Genomic DNA, 24,046 nt, shown 5'->3' with positions numbered 1-24,046 from the left:
CTAAGACATTTTCTCTGCATACACAATCGATGTAGAACGTTGCTCGGAGCCACTGATCCAGAGTCAGCTTTTCTCATCCCATTCTCCCAGTTACAGGGGAGCTGTAACACGGAGCAGTTCGACTGCATAAGTAAGTGAATTGAGCGGGTATTTCACCCTGTGTATCTTGCCATGGCCAGTGGAAGACTAGTCTAATAATCCCTCTGCCTAAACGCGTTTTTTTTTTTTTTTTTTTTTTTTAATGCAGTGTGAATTAACACACAAATCAATTGCGTTTCACTCAACCTCATATTACTCTAAAGCACGAAATGCACATGCACGTTAGTGAGTTGATTGGCCGATGTCTGTATCTAAAAGGTGATTGGCTCTTTTACCTGCAAGGTGGGACTTCCTTTCTACATCCATTGACTGTTGAGTGCTAGAGCTTCTTAGTTGGGCGTTCCAATTTCTCCCATTCATTTAAATAGAAGTGACTCGTCTCTGCTAAATGGTCTCTGGTTTCACACTCTAGAACAACAATGCCATTCATGCACTATGTCTCCTCCCCGAAGTTTGCACACTTTTACTCCTAATTTCTTGCAATACAGTGACAGTTGAGGTGTACAAAAGCAATGCGTTACTTTATTTAAAAAGTAACTGGGATATTATGGTCTAAAATAAAAAATATTGCGTTACTTGTTACTCGAAAAAGTAATCTGATTACGTAACACGTGTTACTTTTATAGCATTACCCCCAACACTGGTAGTCATTACAATTACTTCTAAGTATTAGTATGTACTTTTTTAAAGTTTTCTAGACTTGCCAATACTTTTCCTTCACCTCTCGAGATTGGCATTTCTGTTAATTGATAACCATGCATTTAGTGGAAGTTTACCGTGGATATGCACATGAACAGACTGATTTTGTCATGTGGAAAGAGAGATTTTGAAATACAACTGCACCTAGGCAAAAATGAGCTGACTCATAATCCTTTTAATCATAAATATCAGTTCTTAGTGCGTTCACACTTAAATGATGATATGATGATCATTATGATTTTCACTGGCAGGTGGAGGAGGTGAGGAACCAACAGGAAGCCCTGAGAAACCAACAGGAAGTGGCATACACTGAGCAGATAAAGATACTGAAACGTGAACATGAGACTTCACTCGCAGGTAATTTCACCACAGAACTGCAGTCAGCAAAGGTATAATATCTTTACTGATATTTTTACATTTAACATATTACATTATATTTAATGTTATTTTCCTCTTTCAGAGCTCAGGAAGACTAACGAACAGGACATTCAAGAACTTGACAAGACACTCAAAGAGTCTGAGGCATCACTCAACGTATGCATTACTGTCTTATTTATATAAACACAGGGACACACAAATTTAACCCTTGAAATCATTGTTACTGAATGTCAACATGCACTATTTTACTTAGAAAGATTTATTTACTTAAATTAACAATACTGTGTGTGTGTGTGTGTGTGTGTGTGTGTGTGTGTGTGTGTGTGTGTATTATATATATATTAACCTATATTAGGAAAATAGAAAATATGTGTATATGTCCTGATATTTTAATAACTATTTAATCACAATTCTCTTCACTAAAGGAAAAAATTCTAAGTTTGACAGCAGAAAACGAGGCTTTGAAAGAAAAGCTAAGAGAAGAGGAGCGGAGGAGAGCTCTGGCAGAGAAAAGTCTGGTAATTACAGAACTCATCTTTCCTTTTATGGACTGGTGTATTCAGGAGCCATTTTAATTGTAATTTGCACCTCCTCCACTTTTTGGATGAAAAAACATTATTAGCATTATATTTTAAAAGCTTCAGGGCTGTGGTACAAAGAAAACAAAACGCTGCCTAAAGGAAATCAGATCATAATACTAGGCGAATGTTGTGCCACCTAATTAATATTCTTGAGCCAGGCTGAAAAGGTTTATAATGTGCCCCCCAAGTCTGGGTCCAGGCATAACTGTGATGCACAGAGATGTTCTGTACTTCTTTGTGGTCACAGATGGTGCAAAACACCAATTGAGCACCTGTTTCTCTGTGTGCAGAAGGATGCACACACACTGTATTTGGAACAGGAGCTGGAGAGTCTCAGAGCCGTGCTGGAAATAAAGACCAACCAGATACACCAGCAAGACAAAAAACTTATGCAGATGAACAAACTGGTGAGGATGTTGATATTTTACCATTTAATTTTGCATTTACCAGTGTCAGAAATTATACTTTCCTTTGAGGGGCAATGCCCTATGCCCCCTCAATGATATATATATATATATATATAATACAGTTTATTTATATATAAGTAGTAACATCCTTTCATGTAAAATGCTTCAATTCAGGGAATTCATTAACATAATTTCTTAAAGGGATAGTTCACCCAAAAATTAAAATTCTCTCATCATTTACTTATCCTCATGCCATCCCAGATTTGTATGACTTTTTCTTCTGCAGAACATCAAAAAAGATTTTTAGAAGAATATTACAGCTCTGTAGGTCCATACAATGCAAGTGAATGGTGACCAGGCCTTTGTAGCTCCAAAAGTCATATAAAGGAAACATGAAAGTAATCCATAAGACTCCAGTGGTTAAATCCATATCTTCAGAAGCGATATAATAGGTGTGGGTGAGAAACAGATCACATTAAATTCCTTTTGTTACTCTAAATCTCCACTTTCACTTTTACATTTGAAAGTGAATGTTAAAGTGGAGATTTAGAGTAAAACATTACTTACATATTGATCTGTTTCTAACCCACACCTATTATATTGCTTCTGAGGATATGGATTTAAACACAGGAGTCATATGGATTACTTTTATGCGTGATTTTTGGAGCTTCAAAAGTCTGATCACCATTCACTTGCATTGTATGGACCTACAGCACTGAGAAATTTTTCTAAAAATCTGTGTCCTGCTGAAGAAAGAAAGTCATACACATCTGAGATGGCATGAGGGTGAGTAAATGATGAGAGAATTTTTATTTTTGGGTGACCTATTCCTTTAATCTGAATAATTCGATGTGATTAATGTAATTATATGTACAACTACACCTAGAACAGAATATTAAGAAATACTGTATATCAGGTCTAATAACACAGAGAAATTCATTAGGGGGAATTTTCCCCCCTGCATTTTGAATTTCAGGGTCATATTTGTCTCTTTTGTTGGGATTTTTACCCCTAGCCTCTGTTAATTTCTGAGCCTGGAATCTACTTTACAAAATAGAACTTTAATAAATAAAGTTTGATTGATCTTCAGATTGAAGATAATTTGAAACTGGAGGAGTGTCTTAAGAAGGTCCAGCAGGAGAATGAGGACTACAAGGCTCGGATGGACAAGCATGCTGCCCTTTCAAAGTAAGTAGACCTTTTTTAGGTACAAGACTTATCCTTTTTCCTTGTTTTGGGATGCAGCATGAAATTTTGAATTATGTGTCATATCAGTGTATCACATTCTCCAAGTACAAAATTTCAGATCTTTTTTTATCTGTTTGAATGTAGACAGCTCTCCACAGAGCAGGCCATGCTTCAACAGACCCTGCAGAAGGAATCAAAGGTCAACAAACGGCTATCCATGGAGAATGAGGAGTTGCTATGGAAACTACACAATGGAGACTTGTGCAGCCCGCGACGCCTCTCACCTTCTTCACCCTTCCACTCGCCCCAAAACTCTGCCGCCTCCTTCACGACTCCGATATCACCCAGATAACCTCTGACCTCAGAAACTGCCCTCACCCAGAGGCACCTATGGACCTTTTGGCCATTTTATTCCTATAATAGGACTTGTACAGTTTGTAAAGACTTCTAAAATAAATAAATGTCCCCTTTCCCATTAAAGACAATGATGCGCAGTTGCACTTCTTGATCAAGGAATTACCTTGCTCATTTACACCTTTGTTTGTTCTCTTCTCTGTTATTCCTTTCTGTCTGTCTCTGCTTACTTTTTTCCTCTATCTCTTTCTTTTGCACACATACACAAAATGTCTCTGAGGAGGGAACACACCTCAGGGCTTGTACATAGAGTATCTCTTCCTCAGACTGCCATTTTCTGTAATATTTTTTTGTCCCTTTTCATTGTTTTAAATTAAAAAAATGGTTTGTGTATAGCAAGTAAAATATGTAAAGCTTTCTTTTTGTATGTCTGCTTACTAGAACACTATATGAGATTAACAAAGAATAGAAAACATTTTTTTTTTTTTTTTCAATGTTTGTCTTGACTTTTTGATGACTCAAGAACGTTTTGATCATAAACAAAGGGAAAAATGTTTTTAAGAAACTTTTTGACAGCTTTAAACTCAACCTCACATGTGCATATGGATCCAGATACAGTATTTGTTCCTGATATTGTGGAATGTATTTACTTCTCTCCCGAAATTGTATCTAGTGGCCTCCACATCCAGAACGCTTTGAGTGAATGTTTCCCTATCTCAACCACAGTGACCTTTCTTTTTTCCCCCTAATTAATGCATTAAACTTCTGGATGCTTATCCTTATATTTTGTATTGGTTATTGTGATACATTGAGCATGAAGCACTGGCGTAGCCACAGGTGGGCCTGGGTGTCTTATGCCTCTTTTCCACCAACAGCATGCTCGCCACTAACCACGAATCGCTTACGTCAGTGGCTGTTGGGCTGGAAAATGTCAGCATCAAAGCTTTCAAAACGACAGCAGCTCAAATAAAACTAGATCACTCATTATAACAAAGCTATTTACACACCTGATGGCGATCAGATGTGCGTTCAATTGACGGGCATCCCGTATCATTCAGCAGCACCAACCACTTTAATTTCCCCATCTAATAAAATATTTGTAGCAACTGTTATGTATGTAAATTGATTGCTAGAAATTGTATTAATTAGGCTATAATAGGTATTAACTTCAAACCTGTTCATTAAAACCAGATTGAGCTGACAAGATGCTGAATTAAATAACTTTGGATGTTAAAATGCTCTAGAAATCTTAAAACTCCACTTTATTTTTTTAAATAAAATAATGTTAATTATAAACATAATATGTATACATTTATTATTAATTCTATACGTTAAAACTTCTATTCGTTACATCAAACGCAGCTTCTGACGGCACAAATAAGCTCCTCTGAAATAAATTATTTTGGATGATAAAAAAATGCTCTCAGAAACGATAAAGTAAATTGAAGTCATGGGGCATATATATGTTCTATATAGTCCTTAGCATTGTCTTTTCTGTGTCAATGACTGTCCATTGTCCCAGCCCCTTTAAAAAAGAAAATAAAAGAATGCATAAATTTGACATTTATTGTTCAGTTTTGAAGCATTAAAGCTGCACTATGTAACTTTGTGCTCTCTAGCGACACCTGTGGTTGAAACTTAAAATTGCATGCAATTTGCGAAAATGTACATTACGTCAGTCGTGTTCTGGCACTGCTATTCTGGCAGATGAATCTCCCAATTAAAGCTTACCTTGACATCGCCTGTGTGTGATCATGACTGGAGCTTGAGTCACAACGTGCTATTTTCATGTTGATATTATGTTATACGATTAAACATTTGAAACTGAAATATTTCTTGCTTTCATGAAGATAAACAACACTCTTATTTATATTTGAATGAGTTTTACACTTAAATCGCTTTTCTGACACTACACTCAAAGCACGTTTAAATAATGAATGGGACTCTCCTCAGCCACCACCAGTAGATCTTAATATGATTATTCAAGTGCTTTATCTACTATTAATGTTTGAATTGTACTTCAATTGTCCATATAAGAGGTTAAATTCATGATAAGGCTGATACGAGTTCAATAGAAGACTTTATTATTTTTATACTACATTGTCCAGCCTCAGTTCAATAGCATGTCTATGCAATGCACACAATAACATCATGAACTAAAAAAATAAAATAAGGATTCAATAATGATGGGGATAAAATATACTTTATTAAACGTAAAAATAATACACTTAAATAAGCTTAAATATGCAATATAACAATTACAAGAAGTCAATTTCAGAAGTTATACATATTAAACATGTCACAGTAACTTCACCAGACAACATACTGTACATCACGATCGGTTAACACACAAGTAATGTTCGATTCATAAAAGCATGACAAGCAATATAAGCTTCAACAACCCTACCAGAAAACTTATCCAAGCATAGCTGGTAAAAAACTAAGCCAAACGGATAACCGATAAACATCCATTTAGACTACAATGATGCTGCCCAGCCGGAACACGAGACAGCCGGTGTGAGAAATCGAGTCCCCCCTGAAAATCGGGTCTCCATCTGATGTCACAGCAATTCCATTGGCTGAGGGACCTATTAATGGGTACTATATTCACTGAGTATAAATCCTTTAAAATCGTTTTATGATGTATGTCGATATCAGAATCAGAATGAGCTTTATTGCCAAGTATGCTTACACATACAAGGAATTTGTCTTGGTGACAGAAGCTTCCAGTGCACAAACAATACAAAAACAAGACAATAATAATAATAAATAAAAATAGAATATGGATGTGTATATATATATATATATATATATATATATATATATATATATATATATATATATATATATATATATATATAATGTTCATCTCCAAGTTGTTTTGACTGCACCAGACAGCCAACTGTTCAGCCTCCCTTCTGTATGCAGACTCATCATCATCCTGGATGAGGCCGATGACAGTAGCTTTATTCATTAACGCCTTTCTGATTTCAGACTCTAAACAGATAATAGAATCCATCATGTTGCGACCATTCCTAAAACCACTTTGAAGTGGACACAAAAGACTTTTATATTCTATCATATAGTTTAATCAAGTTATTACCATTCGTTCCATTATTTTACATAAGTTATATGTTAGAGCAATTAGTCTATAACACTATTACACTCTGATTTCCTGTCCATACCTCCACCACTACTGACTCATACTCCCCATTCACTTCTACAAATGGCACTTCTTTCCTGTGTGTGTGTATATGACGTAATGACGCAAAGATGAAAGTCATAAACCAGCGATTTCACGCCAAATCAAACCTGACGACTCAAAATACAAATCAGCTTTATAGGCTTACCATAGTGAATCAGGGTAAGGTAAGGATTTTGAACACTGATTTAAACAATCTTACATAGTGCAGCTTTAAGCAACAACAACAAAAAATGACAGCTATGAATTTCTGTGTTACTCTGCCATCTAGTGGTTAAACCACACATTTATCACACTAGGCCTTTATTACAGTTCGCGTGTCGTCACATCCGGCTCCGAATAGTAGCGTATCCAAACATCAGCCCATCGATTAAAAATAAATTAAGCCAAATTGGATGCACCTGGTAGTAAACATCAGACGTTTAATCGTTTCTTTGGAGTAACACAGCACTTCAACGTGTAATAGTATTATCAGCGCAAAGTTTTCCCAGTTCACGAGGAGCTGCGCACCGTACGCTGCAGAGCTTATTCCCAGAGGACCATTGTGCTCAACTCAAGTCTGAAGAGACAGCGTTTAAGTGTGTTAACGTCGTTGTTTTCACTATTGCAGCATGCTCATCTCCCGTTTGTGAATATAATACAGTTGTAGACACTGGGACAGGTTAATCTCTATATTTTATTTACATCGTATTCGGTCGCGACTCGCGAGTGGACGCTTCAATCATCGTACTCAAACCACGAGGATCTACCTCCTTGTATACAACCATTAAACTAGTTATTTTCTGTAATCGGGCTAAGGGATGGAAACGTTTCTTTATTTGAACATTTTTAAATGGATCTTATACATGGAGATTATATAAAGTAAGTACATGAAAGCAATGCGATCATTATAATCGCAAATACTCTGTAAAACCTCGGAATATATATATATATATATATATATATATATATTATTTGTGATTTACTTTATACCCTTGTCTTGTTCCAGTGCTCTTTAATATGTAAATGTACTCTTGTTTGTATTATATTCTTACATTAGTCTAATAAAAAACGTACTTATATTCTGTGAAGTGTTCCCTGCTCACATACATCCTGTTTAAAATAATAAAACAACATGACACCGTTTTTCTATACTTCATCATCCCTGAGTAATGATTGTAAGGTGAGGTAGGTCTGTTTAGATTAAGTATTTGAGATTAATTCTACATAAAATAGTCATACATAATAATTCCGCGCTGTGGACACTGCCATTGAAACATACTGCAGCGGAAGTTGTTTTACGCTACTAAGCGCAGCTTCCGCTCTGCGCACGCGGAAGTGTGATAAAGGCCTATATGAGGAAAAACAAATAAATGAGTGAAATCTAGTGGACATTAATGTAAATGCGAGATTTTAGATGTTCCATTGAATCAAGGGCAAACTGGTCAAAATGTCAAAAAGGAAACAGATGCGTTTTGGTGCGTTAATATTGTATTAAATATATTTATCCTTTGCTTAAGAGTTTATGAAATGCATAATTTTTTATGATAATGGATTTTTTTTGTATATATTTGTGGAATTCAAATGTCCACATTTCAATGATAGCTGGAGTAAAGGGAAACAAGCTACAGAACTAAAAAAAGAAAAAAAAGAAAAAGATTTTCTGTGTGTGTGTGTGTGAGAGAGAGAGAGAGAGAGAGAGAGAGAGAGAAAGAGAACGAGAACCTGAGAGCACGTGTGTGCATGTTAGAGATGGAACATGTAAATGCATATGTGGACATGTACAGTATGTGTAAAAAAAAATCCATATTGACATTCCTCCAAGACTGCATTAGCTCCCAGTATTGCTGTTTGAACAGCACTGAAAAAATACTGACAGTATTCCTCTACACACTGCATGACTTTGACTGTCATTGTGTGACCATATGGATCAATAATATATTGTGTTGCTGTATATTAATAGGTAGTGCAAATATTTGACTTTCTACCTTTAAAGAGCAGTAACAAGTGACATGAAACTTAAAGAGAGACAAAACAGAAAGAATTAGACTACAGTGTACAGTATAAAATATAAATAACATTAGATTTAAATGAATATATATATATATATACACACACACATTACTGTATGTACTGTACTGTGTGTATATATATATATATATATCTATATACTGTATATTTATATTGCATTGTAGCAGTGTAATGCATAAATGCATAAAATCATGCAGAAATGGGTCAGCCGTTTCAGTTAGTTCACATCAACCATCAGAATGCGGAAAAAATTTGATCTCGGGCTGGTTTGAGTATTTCTGTAGCTGTAGATCTCCTGGAATTTTCATGCACAAAAGTCTCTAGAGTTTACTCATAATGGTGGAAAAAACAAAAACAATGAGTGGTAGTTCTGTGGATGGAAACGCCTTTTTGATGAGAGAGGTCAACAGAGAATGGCCAGACTGGTTTGAGATGACAGAAGGCTATGGTAACTCAGATAACCACTCTGTACAATTGTAGTCTGCAGAATAGCATCTTAGAATGCACATCACGTCAAACCTTGAGGTAAATGGGCTACAACAGCAGAAGACCATGGTGTTCCTAATAAAGTGCTCGAAGTGTGTATGTATATACAGTACACATACACCGATCAGCCACAACATTAAAACCACCTGCTTAATATTGTAAAGGTCCTCCTCCTGCCGCTAATACAGCGTCAACCTGCATCTCAGAATAGCATTCTGAGATGCTATTCTTCTTACCACAATTGTACAGAGTGGTTATCTGAGTTACCATAGACTTTGTCAGTTCAAACCAGTCTGGTCATTTTCTGCTGACCTCTCTCATCAACAAGGCATTTCCGTCCACAGAACTGCTGCTCACTGGATGTTTTTTGTTTTTGGCACCATTCAGAGTAAATTCTAGAGACTGTTGTGTGTGAAAATCCCAGGAGATCAGCAGTTACATAAATACTCAAACCAGCCCTTCTGGCACCAACAATCATCCATGTGATTATCTAATCAGCCAATCATGTGGCAGCAGTGCAGTGCATAAAATCATGCAGATACGGGTCAGGAGCTTCAGTTAATGTTCACTTCAACCATCAGAATGGGGGAAAATGTGATCTCAGTGATTTGGACCGTGGCATGTTTGTTTTATATATATATATATAAACAGTACATATCATTAAACGTAAAGAGAGACACATTATAAAGAATAAGACTAAAATATATACATAATATAACTATCATATAGATTTTGATATTTATGAATAGATTTTTTAAATTATTTAAACAATTTTGAAACATGTTATCATATTAGCTACTTTGTACAGTGAGGTGCACTTCCTAGCACTCACACAGATCTCTTCAACAGTGGAATAGATGTCTTCAAATTCATGTTTATCCTCATATTGTGTAAGTGGTCGAGGCTCTAACAAGCACATAAAGGCAGCATAAATGTAATCTATATGACTCCAGTGGTTTACTCAATGTCTTCTAAAGCAATTCATTCGGTTTTAGGTGAGAACAGACCAAAATATAACTCCTTTTTTACTATAAATCTTGACATCAGCAGTCTCTTTGGCAATCATGATTTCAAGCTTGATTACACTTCCTAGCGTCATCTAGCACTCTGCGCATGTCAAACACTAGGAAGTGTAATCATGCTTGAAAACATGATCATGCCTAGAGACTGTAATGGCAAGATGTACAGTGAAAAGGGAGTTACATTTTGGTCTGTTATCACCCAAAACCGATTGGATCACTTCAGAAGACATTGATTAAACCACTGGAGTCATATGGATTACTTTTATACAGCATTTATGAGATAGGCTATTTGGAGCTTCAAAGTTTTGGTCACCGCTGGACCTACAGAGCTGAGATATAATTCTAAAAATTCTTTATTTGTGTTCAGCAGACGAAATAAAGTCAAACACACCTGGGGTGGCATGAGGGTGAATAACTAATGTGAGAATTTTCATTTTCGGGTGAACTATCCCTTTCTTGCAGCATTTTAAACGGCATTATTCCAAGAGTAACAGTAGCCTATTAAAGTACAGTATTTAATGCATTTCATTACAAATGGCTTTACTTTGACTATTAATCTTTCAAATACAGAGTCATGCTGTTTTAACTTGTTGTAAGTGTTTTGTGTTTTTTAAAGATTTGTTATTCACTATCATTCCATCAGACACATTTCTCTGCATCTGTACTTTTAAGACAAAGAACATAACTTCTCTATCATTCCCAAAATGCTTCCGCCGAATAAATAGTACCACTGTAACGTGGTCTCAATTCTTTATGTTGATATTATCAATAAATTGTTCAGAAAATACAGATAATCAACAGTTCACTTTAAAGAATAAAACGAACAGATAGAAATGTATGATAAATGTTGATTTAATGGCAATGTGAAACAGTATTCCTCCGCCGGTTTGTTTGGATATGAAGTAAAAATGGCCGCGGCTGGAGAGGTCATACAACGCATTGACACTTTAACTGGGATATAAATACACTTCATATGGGAATTATTTAGTTATATTCCGGGGATACGTCGCAGCAGCGAGAGCTCTTCACACAGCGTTAAAGGTAATGCCACGGGTTATTCAGTAATAACATCCTGCGCTAGATGTACTAGTGCAGTTGTGTCTCTCAACTTCTGTTAGCTTGTTAGCACCCTAACCAAGAAATACAAAGTTATTTCAACAATCAGTAGCTTGTTTCGTACCCTGGGGAAAATCCCACACAAATGTGTAACTTTTGCACTGTTTTTAACAATATTGGTAACATTTTAAATGCTTCAGGAAGGCTGAAGGTGGACTAATGGCTCGTGTTTGCTGACAAGAGTGATGTACTGGTCAGATGCAACTGCCTTTGTGTCAGGTGGACAAGTTTAAGAACACCAAGCCCGTGTGTCCAAATAAAATAACACTGTTGAATAAATACGGGGAATAACTACTACATTCTCCTTTTTATTACATTTAGTACACAGAAGTTAATCATTTCGCTGTGCTATTACTGTCTTTAGGGGTTTATTTCACTCAGCCGGGAGTTTTCGCGGGGAACTGGAGTTCTGTGGCTCGTGCCAGAGGTTACCATGGTGACAGGCCAAAAAGCCTGCACGCGCCTCTCTGTCAGTCATTACACTAGCTTGTTTTTAAGTCTGTGAGGCGGCTGGTGTTAAATAACCGTGTAACTCCGTTGAAAATATCTAAAAAACAAACAAACTAATCTTTACGTATCATTCAGGACTGGTATACTTTCAGAGACCTTTACCTGCAGAGGTCAGGTGGAAGTAGATCTGTAGGGGAGGGGGTGTTGACAGTTGACCGGGAAAGTGAGCAGTTTGACCGGGTTAACCGTTTTAACGGCCAACCCCTAATAAGCAACAGCAGCTTTTCAGTACAGCTCATATTCTCCTGGCATTAGAGTTCACAGACTTCAGCTTTCAAAAGTAAGTTAGTTCGAAATTACACTAACAAAAGTACCATGATAGTACCTTAGTTGTTTTGGGGCATGTACCATGATGGTACTGTGTTTACTTGGTCATGTGTGATGGTAATGTCATGATATTTCTTTTGAAATACCTTGGGTACCTTGTAATTTCCATGGTGCATTAATATTATAGTCATTCAGTAGTATCATGATACTGTACCATGTTACCAAGCTTTATGGGTTCCAAATTAAACACTTACCACAAATCAGGCAAGAATGCTGAAAATATTCTCATTTAAAAAACAACAACAATATTCTCAATAACAGTGGTAAAGGTAATGTTCTGTCATTATGTAAAGTTTATTCAGGTTAATGTTGTCATGTTCTGTGTTGTGTGTGAAATGTTTCATGGCAGCTGGTCAACAGAACTCAGTATGCAACATACAGTACTGTGCAAAAGATTTAGGCACTTGGGAAAAATTTTGCATTGTGAGGATGTCTTCAAAAATAATGCCATAAATAGTTTTCATTTATCACTTAACGTCATACAAAGTCCAGTAAACATAAAAAAGCTAAATCAATATTTGATGTGACCACCTTTGCCTTCAAAACAGCACCAATTCTCCTAGGTACACCTGGATACAGTTTTTCTTTGTTGTTGGCAGATAGGATGTTCCAAGCTTCTTGGAGAATTCACCACAGTTCTTCTATCTATTTAGGCTGTCTCAATTGCTTCTGTCTCTTAAAGTAATCTCAGACTGACACAATGTTCAGTGGGGGGCTTTGTGGGGGCCATGACATCTGTTGCAGGGCTCCCTGTTCTTCTATTCTAATCTTTTCTATTTATAAAATTAAAGTTTGCGAGTCTAACATTTATATTTCCTATTGACACACTAAAGCTGAAGATATAACTAACCATCTTAAGACAAATGCTTTTGTGAAACATCTTATGCGCCTAAAACTTTGCACAGTACTGTATTTCTGACTGATAAGACTGAGCCGAGACTAGATTTGAATTAGGATTATGTATTCATTGATGTTCGGTAAGTCTAAACGTTGATTAATTGACTGTTGTCAGCAGGTTCTGAGTGGCTATAATGGCGACAGGCGGCACTCCATTTGAAGATGGCACAGATGAGCAGGAACTGCACAACTGGACCATCTCCAATAGCAGCCTAGATGACAGACTTAACAACATGGTATGAATCATTCTAATACTCCAAGATGACAAAAATGAAAGTTGAGGCCTGTATCAATCATAACAGGATCTGTTGATTGTAGACTGCTGTCTATTTCTATTGAATAATAAAGCTTTAGCTGAACTACATCACCTGTAGTGATGGGCACAAGTAGAAAATAGGGGTGTAAGGGTAGAGGTCTGTAACCCGACAGGACACGAGAATCCGACGGGTTTTGGGCTGGGGCTGGGCCAGTTTTTCAAGTAGGACTTCGGGTTGGGTTCGGGTTCGTAATTAATGAAAAAATAAACGGCCCTACCGAACTCGTTTCGCGCACGTGCTCTCACTCACAGACACGCGCGAACGGACGAGTTAAGCCTTGTTTATACTTTTGCCTGGCACTGCTGTGCACCGGACCGCATACTGCGCACGCACTTCCTTAAATTTTAGAGGCGTTTATATTTGACACACCCGCCGTTGTACTATTCTGTGAAACGACAGGGGGCAGCCCAGAGAAAATATCATCTGAATCAGCAGAAAGTAGTAGTGAGAAGTAGTAGTTTGCCAGTCAGACACAACTACTTAAAACCGTTACAAGAATCTTTGTAATCAAAACGTCAAACTTCAATCAGTTTTTTTTATTTTTTTTTATTCGATATTAAGGCACTGGACAAATACATGTATCATGCCTTAAAAATGCTAATAGAATATTTATTGGCCTTACTCCTATAAATTTATACATGCATATAGATATGTTACAGTATAAAACATTTTGCGCACAAACTATTCACAACAGTTTAAATCTAGAGAGCAATGCTACAGTCTCGGCGATATTCAGTGTGTAGAAGGCATCTCTACTATATTTTATGCTTATAAAATGTACATTGAAATGCTTACATTCATGCTTACATTTAGAAATGTAAATTTTTGGATATTATTTAATAAAAGTGAAAGTTTATCTCCCTGGGTGCCGACATGTTTGCGTGATGTTACACATCTGTATCTTGGTTAAATCAGAGTTAGAGATATCCACACGAATTTACAAGTTTGAAGTCCAACATAAAGTGGCGTTCAATTTCACTTTTCCCAGTAGAAAAGTGGAAATTCAGAATGGAAAGCAGCATAAATCATATCAGCTGCAAACTTCAACACAGCACAGCCTGACTCTGTCCGGGGCAGAGACAGCGCTTAACACTCTAGAGAAGCGCACACACCAGGTGAGTTCTTCCTTTCAAACAGCTAGATGGAGCACAACTGAATGGAACAGAAAGCAGGGCCTTCAAAAACTATTTTCAACTTAACACGGCATATTAAAAACCTGTTGGTTATGGCATCTCCAGTCAAGCCAACCGTGGTTTGCAAATACACGGTTTAGCCAGCCATGACAAAAACAGTGATAGCTATGGTAACCTGAAGGAAGAGCGGAGAGACAGGCGATCTGAGTATTCTTTCATTTAGTGTGCCAGTTAGTCCTCGCATAATGACAAAATATGATGCATTATATATTGATTATTGTAACAGATTATGTTATAACAGCCTATAATTATAAATAGGCGAGACACTGAAACAAGTTGCAATGCATCAGCCTAAGATGTGTGTCTGACACATATTTATGTACATGTCAAGATTATTTAGATAAAATGATCAAAATGCCCATCCCTAGTCACCAGTTCAGATTAAACCGCTTATTAACATTTATGATCTGTAAATGTTTACTATCTCAGGATTGGGGAGTGCAGCAGAAGAAGGCCAACCGCTCCTCTGAGAAGAACCGGAAGAAGTTCTCTGCCATGTCAGAGAGCCGGCTAACCAATGACATCTCTCCAGAGTCCACTCCAGGAGCAGGGCGACGTAGGGCTCGCACACCCCACTCCTTCCCTCATGTGAAGTATAGCACGCAGATGTCCGTGCCTGACCAGGCTGAGCTGGATAGACTCCGACAGGTCATAAATTTCACGGATCTGGATGAGGTGAGCTGGGCTTTATAACCAGGATCCATAACCATGGCCAAAGCAGGCTGTTGTTTAATGATAGGAGGTGCATTGAATAGAATTGATTTTGATAAAATCAGAGAAGCAAGCCTTTTAAAATCAAACAGATGGCTAGCAAATTTAGGGCAGCTTTTAAAGGAAATGCAAATTTCGCAACTGTCCTTTGGTAAACCGAAATATCACGTTTCATCCCCACAGAGAAGCATTGGCAGTGATTCTCAAGGCCGTGTCACAGCAGCCAACAATCAGAGACAGCTGTCTACTGAGTCCAAGAAACCTTTCAATTTTCTGCCTATTCACCTAAACACTAACAAAAGTAAAGAGCCCACTGCATCCACCTCTTCCACACCTGGGGGCAAGGAATCCAAGAAGCAGAGCCCAGGGAAAGAGCTGTTTGCCCCAGTGCCAGCAGCGAGTAAGGAGGCTTTTATTCTGGATAGTGCCCAGGGGTTTGCTTTGGAGGATGGAAGAGGAGAGTTTACCATTGACAGCAGTCAGGTAATAAAGATGAGTTATTCTTTTTAATCCATATGTCTTTGTTTATTTATTGTTGGTTTCATAATTACCTTCTATTAAGAGTTTTGGTCTGTATTTTTCAGTGCATTATAAAGGAATAGTTCACCCAAAAATGATTATTCTCTCATCATTTACTCACATATATGCTGTCTCAAACTCGTATGACTTTCTATCTACTGTGGAACACAAACAAATATTTTTTGATGGAGAAATTATGTGTTAATATCCATACAATACAAGTCAATGGGGTCCAACACTTTCAAGCTGCATAAAGGACATAAAGGCAGCATAAAGGTAACACACAACTCGAGTGATATAATCCATTTTGGTTTTGGTTGAGAAACAGACCAAAACATAACTCCTTTTTCAGTATAAATCTTGACATCAGCAGTCTTCTTGGCGCATTATGATTTGAAACTCGATTACATTTCCTTACGCTTGATGCTATATTACAGATGTATGCTGATTTAAATTAGAAATAAATGACAATACACTTGCATAAATTGTAGGGTGCTCATTTGTGTGTGTTCTTGGTAATCCAGAGAGAGAATAATGAACTTCTAACAGCTGTAATAATGCAGTAAACCAAAATGAGTAATGCACATTAAACAACAAAACACACAATACAACCCATAATCTTTGTATACATGGTGAAATATTTATACTAGCAGCCAGGCTGCGAGTCAGCAATGGTTTGTGTGTTTTATGTATTTACGCGCATTATGCTCATGCGTGTCTCATTCACACGCTTAATACAGCGCTCATCTGTAACAGTTCCACTGTATTACTCAAGAAATGTGATCACAATAGTCAAAATGGGAAAAGGTTACAACATCATACAGATCGAACAGTCACAAGTCATAATGTTAGAAAAGGCTCAACTTGTAAAATACAACAAGCACATTTGTTTCACTCACAAACTAGTGTTTTTAGCCATCTCGTCACTGTGAGAATTATTTCAAGATCTTTGCACCATGTCAGGTTGTGTTTTGGTTGTTTTAATTGCAGTGCTGTCCTTTAAGTAACTATGTGCTATTTCCCACATTCTGTTTATGTTTCATGAAGTAATAAGTAAAAGTGATTGTCACCAAGTAACATACATACATTTGTTACATTTTCATTTATTGCCTCATGAAACACAAACAGAATATGGGAAATACACATGCAGCGACTTAATCGCTTGAAGTTGCTGGTCTCTGTACTATGAAGGTGTTAGTGGGTGTTCCTACTGCTGTCACTCTAGCGTTAATGGTGGACTTCATGTCTGGCCATATCTTTAGATTATGTGATGACAGATGAGACATATTGCCAGGAAAACTATGATATCATTGCAATTTGACATGGAATTAGTTTTCTTGTCCCTAAAAAAAGAACATTCTGGGGCCGGATTTACGAAACGTTCTTAAGAAATTTATTCTTAACTACCATTTTCTTCTTAATTTCTAACTTAAGGAAAAAGTTACGAATATTTTGTATTCCCGAAAAAACTTCTTAAGAAAGTTCTTATCTTTTTTTCTTAAGATTGATTTTAAGAAAAAACTCAAGAATCATTCAGATTCTCTATATATTTTTTGTTTCTTAAAAATAGTTGTAAATAACATCTTAAAGTTAGGATAACCTCACAGTTGTCTTAAATTGTAAAAGGTTAGATGTTTAATGAATTAACTGGATTTTTCATGTCGAGTCTGAAGTCGTAATGGGCTGTTTGCATAGAAATGTGATTTTAGACCAGAAAAAGTTTTTGACTGTTTTGTGTTTAATTATATTTTTTATTTTCAGCTTTCAAACCATGTAAATGTTATCACCAAATTCAAACAATAAATGTTGTTTTGAAGCTTCTTAATGTAGTGACAAATCATGCTTATTCAAACCGATGTGCTGCATCTCTGCGATCTTTAGAGTAATAGAAACATAATAATTATAACATTAGAAAGCTGAGACTTTCTTTTTCTCCCCCCATCCACATCCCTGTCGGAGTTGGGCACAGCGGAGACAGCCTTCTCCACCCTTTCCCATTTACCCACCTCTTACTTTCCAACGTGATATTATCAAGCTTCCCAAGGAGAACTTTTTCCTTGCAGTAATTTCCTCAACAAGAACATCCAGCTCTTGTCAACTGAAGTTTTTGTTTCTTTTCTTTTCCTCCATGTCAAATTAAAAGTTATCAAATGGTTAGCAGCAAGTAAATTCTCCTATGACGGGTAGTGTCGTTAAACTAACACATCTCATGCACTTTAAATAAAAAAAATAAATAAATAAATTTGCGCGAGGTGCTTGCTACTTTAAAAAAAAAAAAAAAAAAAGGTTAATAGATACATTTATCGTTACGATTTACCAGTGTTGAAGTACTGAATTTGTTGTAGGATATTAGACAAGGCAAGCCCATGAGCAGGCTGATCAGACAAAAGCCTGTCTTTTTATTCTTAAGAAAAAATTAAGATGTTCTTAAGAAAATATTTGAGAACTTCTTAAGAATTGGTCAAGAATTGCAATTAGGAACGTTCTCACGAACTTCTTATAATTTATCCTAAGAACTTTCTTAATTTTTTTCTTGATAACATTTTTGTTAATCCGGCCCCTGCTGTGGAGAGTCATGTTAAATAAATTACTGCTGTGCTCAGTGCATTAAATCATTAGTTCACCCAAAAATGAAAATTTTCTCATAATTTACTCACCCTCATGCGATCCCAGGTGAGGTGTGTATGACTTTCTTTCTTCAGCAGAACAGAGTTTGTTTAGGTCAGTAGGTCCTTAAAGTGCAAGTGGATGATGATCCAACATTTAAAGCTCCAAACATCACAGACATTCAGCATAAATGTCATCCATACGACTCTAGCATTTAAATGAATGTCTTCTAAAGTGAAACGATCGCTTTTGGTGTGAAAAAGATCAATATTAAGGCCTAAGTATTTTTTTAACTATAAACCAGTGCTTCCGTCAGCAACAGTATGTGCGTGTGACATAATCAAGTTGGCATGTTCAAGACTTGTAAATCGGAGCAACAAGTCTTAAATTCATAAGGTCATGGTATTAAATGTTGCAAGAGGGATTGGTTTCTTGTTGCGTTTAAGTCATTTTAAAATGGAGGCATTTCTGGGCATGATTAGCTCCCATACTAAATTTGTGGTCTCTAGGACACACTCTGTAGCAACACCAGTTAAAAAATAACTTTTCCTTTGCAGGTATTTTTTGAACCATTTGTCTAAGAAACTCTTCTAGCATGTAATTACGCTCCTCCTGATGATTCAAATGGACCTCATAAATAAAATCTTAAGACTGATCTGCACAGAACGAATAATACAGAATTTGGATTTTCAATTTAGTTGAAAAGTTACTTTAACACAAATTTAACGAGGTCGACATCAAACAGGAAGTGAGGCTCTATCTTGCCAGTGGTTTGTCGTATTGAAACACAACTTGGTATGCTTCATCAGGACCATGATCTTAGGGTACATGCAAAGTTTGGTGACAGTGCCACCAATGGGTCAAGAAATGTGAAAAATGTCAATTTTTGTCTGCAACTTTTGTCCTAAAACCATGAGTTTTGTGTCTATGGATTCCTTGGGTCATCAGGATTTCAAGGATACCCATATAAGCCATATATATTTTTTCCCATATCAGCCATACTGCCTATCTGGCATATTGGTTTTTATCAAAAAGTTACATATCTTTTGAATGCATAGCCAGTTTTATAAGAAATTTGGCATGTCTCTTTGCTTTTAGTGAATCATGTCAACTCATGTCAAATATCTGTAAATGTACAGTGGATATAAAAAGTCTACATACCCCTGTTAAAACAGCAGGTTTTTGTGATGTAAAAAAATTAAACAAAGATAAATCATATCAGACTTTTTGCAACTTTAATGTAAAAATGACAACCTATGCAACGCCACTGAAAACCAAAGTGACACATTGCAGAAACCCTGTTGTAAACAAATAATGATAAAAATAAATTATTATTTTTGTTTATAATTATTGATCTTTATTATTGTACTATAAAATTCTAATATATTTCAGTCATGCACCTTTAACTTTAAAACCCTCTGGCTTTTATGTTGATGGTCGGAATACTCCAGGAAGTCCTGCAAGTGTCAGTATGTGGGCTAGTTCACAGTAGTTTAATTTGCTTCTTATTCAGTCTGGTGAAATGCTCCTCCATTGCCTTTCTCAATGCATGTTTCAAGTTAACCAAACTATTGAGCATCTACAGTATCTCACAGAAGTGAGTACACCCCTCACATTTTAGTAAATATTTTATTATATCTTTTCATGTGACAACACTGAAGAATTGACACTTTGCTACAATGTAAAGTAGCGAGTGTACAGCTTGTATAACAGTGTAAATTTGCTTTCCCCTCAAAATAACTCAACACATAGCCATTAATGTCTAAACCGCTGGCAACAAAAGTGAGTACACCCCTAAGTGAAAATGTCCAAATTGGGCCCAAAGTGTCAATATTTTGTGTGGCCACCATTATTTTCCAGCACTGCCTTAACCCTCTTGGGCATGTAGTTCACCAGAGCTTCACAGGTTGCCACTGGAGTCCTCTTCCACTCCTCCATGACGACATCACGGAGCTGGTGGATGTTAGAGACCTTGCGCTCCTCCACCTTCCATTTGAGGATGCCCCACAGATGCTCAATAGGGTTTAGGTCTGGAGACATGCTTGGCCAGTCCATCACCTTTACCCTCAGCTTCTTTAGCAAGGCAGTTGTCGTCTTGGAGGTGTGTTTGGGGTCGTTATCATGTTGGAATACTGCCCTGCGGCCCAGTCTCCGAAGGGAGGGGATCATGCTCTGCTTCAGTATGTCACAGTACATGTTGGCATTCATGGTTCCCTTAATGAGCTGTAGCTCCCCAGTGCCGGCAGCACTCATGCAGCCCCAGACCAAGACACTCCCACCAACATGCTTGACTGTAGGCAAGACACACTTGTCTTTGTGCTCCTAACCTGGTTGCCGCCACACACGCTTGACACCATCTGAACCAAATAAGTTTATCTTGGTCTCATCAGACCATAGGACATGGTTCCAGTAATCCATGTCCTTAGTCTGCTTGTCTTCAGCAAATTGTTTGCGGGCTTTCTTGTGCATCATCTTTAGAAGAGGCTTCCTTCTGGGACAACAGCCATGCAGACCAATTTGATGCAGTGTGCAGCGTATGGTCTGAGCACTGACAGGCTGACCCCCCACCCCTTCAACCTCTGCAGCAATGCTGGCAGCACTCATACGTCTATTTCCCAAAGACAACCTCTGGATATGACGCTGAGCACGTGCACTCAACTTCTTTGGTCGACCATGGCGAGGCCTGTTCTGAGTGGAACCTGTCCTGTTAAACCACTGTATGGTCTTGGCCACCGTGCTGCAGCTCAGTTTCAGGGTCTTGGCAATCTTCTTATAGCCTAGGCCATCTTTATGTAGAGCAACAATTCTTTTTTTCAGATCCTCAGAGAGTTCTTTGCCATGAGGTGCCATGTTGAACTTCCAGTGACCGGTATGAGAGAGTGAGAGCGATAACACCAAATTTAACACACCTGCTCCCCATTCACACCTGAGACCTTGTAACACTAACGAATCACATGACACCGGGGAGGGAAAATGGCTAATTGTGCCCAATTTGGACATTTTCACTTAGGGGTGTACTCACTTTTGTTGCCAGCGGTTTAGACATTAATGGCTGTGTGTTGAGTTATTTTGAGGGGACAGCAAATTTACACTGTTATACAAGCTGTACACTCACTACTTTACATTGTAGCAAAGTGTCATTTCTTCAGTGTTGTCACATGAAAAGATATATTAAAATATTTACTAAAATGTGAGGGGTGTACTCACTTCTGTGAGATACTGTACATCTGAGATTTTGTTTGTGTGTGGCGCTGACATATTGCGGACAGCTTTGTGAGCTGAAAATCACCAGCCTGTGTGTGCTACTGTGCATGTGAGTGGAGTGGTGATAGTTCCACCTGAGTGGAGAGCGCCTTTTTGAAGATTCCACTCCACTCGCTCAGGCCGCTCAGTCTCACTCGCTCAACCCAGAATGCACTTTGTGATATGCTGGTTTGGGAACCTGTGAAATAAGTAATAGGCCTGAGGTTATGGAGTTCAAAAATTGTTGAAGTGAAGTTGCAAACCTTATAGACTAAATAAATGCAAAGTATAAATCAAAGGTAAGAACGAGGAAATTGAAAGGGAGTGTGGAGAAATCTTGAGAATGAGCAAATATTCCTTTTGGAATCGTACGTGCTACATTGCCAGCAAGCATGAGGATGTGTTACGCGAACATGGTAGTGCAACAAAAGGTGAGCAAGTAGGCTACACTACTATTCGATAATAATAGATAAGTAGATAGTAAGGTATCTTGTTATTTTGCAGTCATGTCAATGCAGCTGCCAGCTAGATGCAGGCCTGGTTCTGCGGGGTTGCAAACGTTAGAGCACCCTCAATTGAATATGTAAGATTAATAAAACTGTATATTGGCAAAGCATATTTCCTTGAATCCTGGCGAACACACACAAAAAATCCCTGCATCAAAACCAATAAACATGTATGATCTTGCGGATCAGTGTGTCATAATTTGCAGGTGCAGCATTCTGCTTTCATGCCTTCATTGTACAATTGAGCATTTGATTGTTAAAGATTTCTACTCTCACATAGAGAATTTCACTTAATTGACTGCCTGTTGCTTTTGATTTTTGCTTCGGGATAAAGTGGCACATAATTGCTGGTCAGTTTCCCAAAGCCAAATCCACACCTTAATGGTAAGTGAAACGGAAAAAACTGACTCTAGTGGTTGCTGGATAAAATCTTCCGACATTGCTTGCTATATTCATGCACAGAGAAAAAAGCCATAAATATTTGTACATTAGAAAAAAATAACTTTTCTTAAACGAAGGCAGTGTAATTCATAAATTAAATAATTTGTATTTGTTTTGAGATGATTAAACGATTACATCTAATATATATATTGGACAAAATATCACTTTATGCAGGACGAACATTTTTTATTTGTGAAATCCACGGTTAAACCCTGCTGTACATATAAAGAGCGCATGCACAAGACATGATCGTTTGATGCATATAATGTCCAGATTCACTTTATGCTGCTTTAAAAATATCAAGGAAAAACAAAGGGGGCACAAGGTATCTACTAATATAATAATTATTATATAATTAACCACAGTCCTTTAGATTGCATACAATTTCTACATATAAAATTTTAGGGAATATTAATCAAGCAACAATACTGAAAAAGAGAAAAACATTCACTGCTCATTTCTGGGTAACTTAATATGCCCTTTACAGCTAAACACAAAATTAGGATAAGAAATTGCTTATTTTAATTTACAGACCTAAAGTCTGATAGCATTAAATCAGAAATATATTAATGTATCAAATCTACAGTAGCCTAATAATCATTCCGTGGAGACAACTGAAGAACGATTATGAATCCTTGTTCCAGTCCATGTTTTCATTATTGCCATAAATAACTCAAACAAATTGTAAAAGTTGAAAAGATTGTGTTTTTCTGGTTCGGATGTGTCACTCGGATCCAGTTTAAATTGAAAAGCGTGAATTTGCATGTATGCAAGTTTCCACACAAACGCTCATATGTTTTATCACTTGTAGAGGCATGTTTGATGACTTCTTTAACGTAAATAAAGGTAATTTAGAACTGAAAAAAAAATGTTAAGGCATTATTTGAAGATGTTTAATGGCATATGTGCTAACAGAGAAATATTTGACTGATTACAAATGATAACGAAGGTCTGGTAACCCGATTATCTAACAGTCTTTGTAAACCTGTATAAAATAAACAGCGAGATTTTATATACTAAAACACAACAATACAATCACATAATTTCAGTTGTGTACGTTACTAAGCATTTGATAATTTAATAAATGTCGGTCTATAGCCTAGCCTATATTTCACCCAGAGGGGCACCTCAGCCCATGTGGGCAAAGGGGCAGTTGCTTAGGCCACTGTAGATACCCCCGTGTTCGTGCTTGGAAACAAGTATACTACAGAGAAATTTCATGTTGGAGCGGGA

At 37.1% G+C, this 24,046-nt stretch overlaps 2 protein-coding genes across 8 annotated transcripts in view; both read left to right on the top strand.

Moving 5' to 3' along the window:
• Window positions 1-5,447, top strand: part of LOC127444529 (microtubule-associated tumor suppressor 1-like) — a 75,627-nt gene extending 70,180 nt beyond the window's left edge. Inside the window, exons 10-15 of the mRNA XM_051703937.1 lie at window positions 1,050-1,155; window positions 1,259-1,332; window positions 1,602-1,694; window positions 2,048-2,164; window positions 3,255-3,352; window positions 3,497-5,447. Coding sequence (XP_051559897.1) covers window positions 1,050-1,155; window positions 1,259-1,332; window positions 1,602-1,694; window positions 2,048-2,164; window positions 3,255-3,352; window positions 3,497-3,704 — 696 coding nt within the window. The 3' untranslated portion in view covers window positions 3,705-5,447. The remainder of the gene's footprint in view (window positions 1-1,049; window positions 1,156-1,258; window positions 1,333-1,601; window positions 1,695-2,047; window positions 2,165-3,254; window positions 3,353-3,496) is intronic.
• A 1,789-nt stretch (window positions 5,448-7,236) lies between these two features.
• Window positions 7,237-24,046, top strand: part of LOC127444527 (pericentriolar material 1 protein-like) — a 50,527-nt gene continuing 33,717 nt past the window's right edge. For 5 of the 7 annotated variants that reach the window (XM_051703935.1, XM_051703933.1, XM_051703934.1 and 2 more), the window contains exons 1-4: window positions 11,337-11,467; window positions 13,392-13,512; window positions 15,216-15,461; window positions 15,681-15,980. In XM_051703935.1, the coding sequence (XP_051559895.1) occupies window positions 13,411-13,512; window positions 15,216-15,461; window positions 15,681-15,980 (648 nt within the window). In that variant the 5' untranslated portion in view covers window positions 11,337-11,467; window positions 13,392-13,410. Of the gene's footprint in view, window positions 7,770-11,323; window positions 11,468-13,391; window positions 13,513-15,215; window positions 15,462-15,680; window positions 15,981-24,046 lie in introns of those variants that run through there. The other 2 variants (XM_051703932.1, XM_051703931.1) reach the window with 2 other exon arrangements.

Source organism: Myxocyprinus asiaticus, chromosome 8 (genome assembly GCF_019703515.2).
Source record: "Myxocyprinus asiaticus isolate MX2 ecotype Aquarium Trade chromosome 8, UBuf_Myxa_2, whole genome shotgun sequence".
NCBI lineage: Eukaryota > Metazoa > Chordata > Actinopteri > Cypriniformes > Catostomidae > Myxocyprinus > Myxocyprinus asiaticus.
The sequence above is the reverse complement of the archived record's forward strand: the minus strand, read 5'-3'. Positions and strand labels throughout refer to the sequence as shown.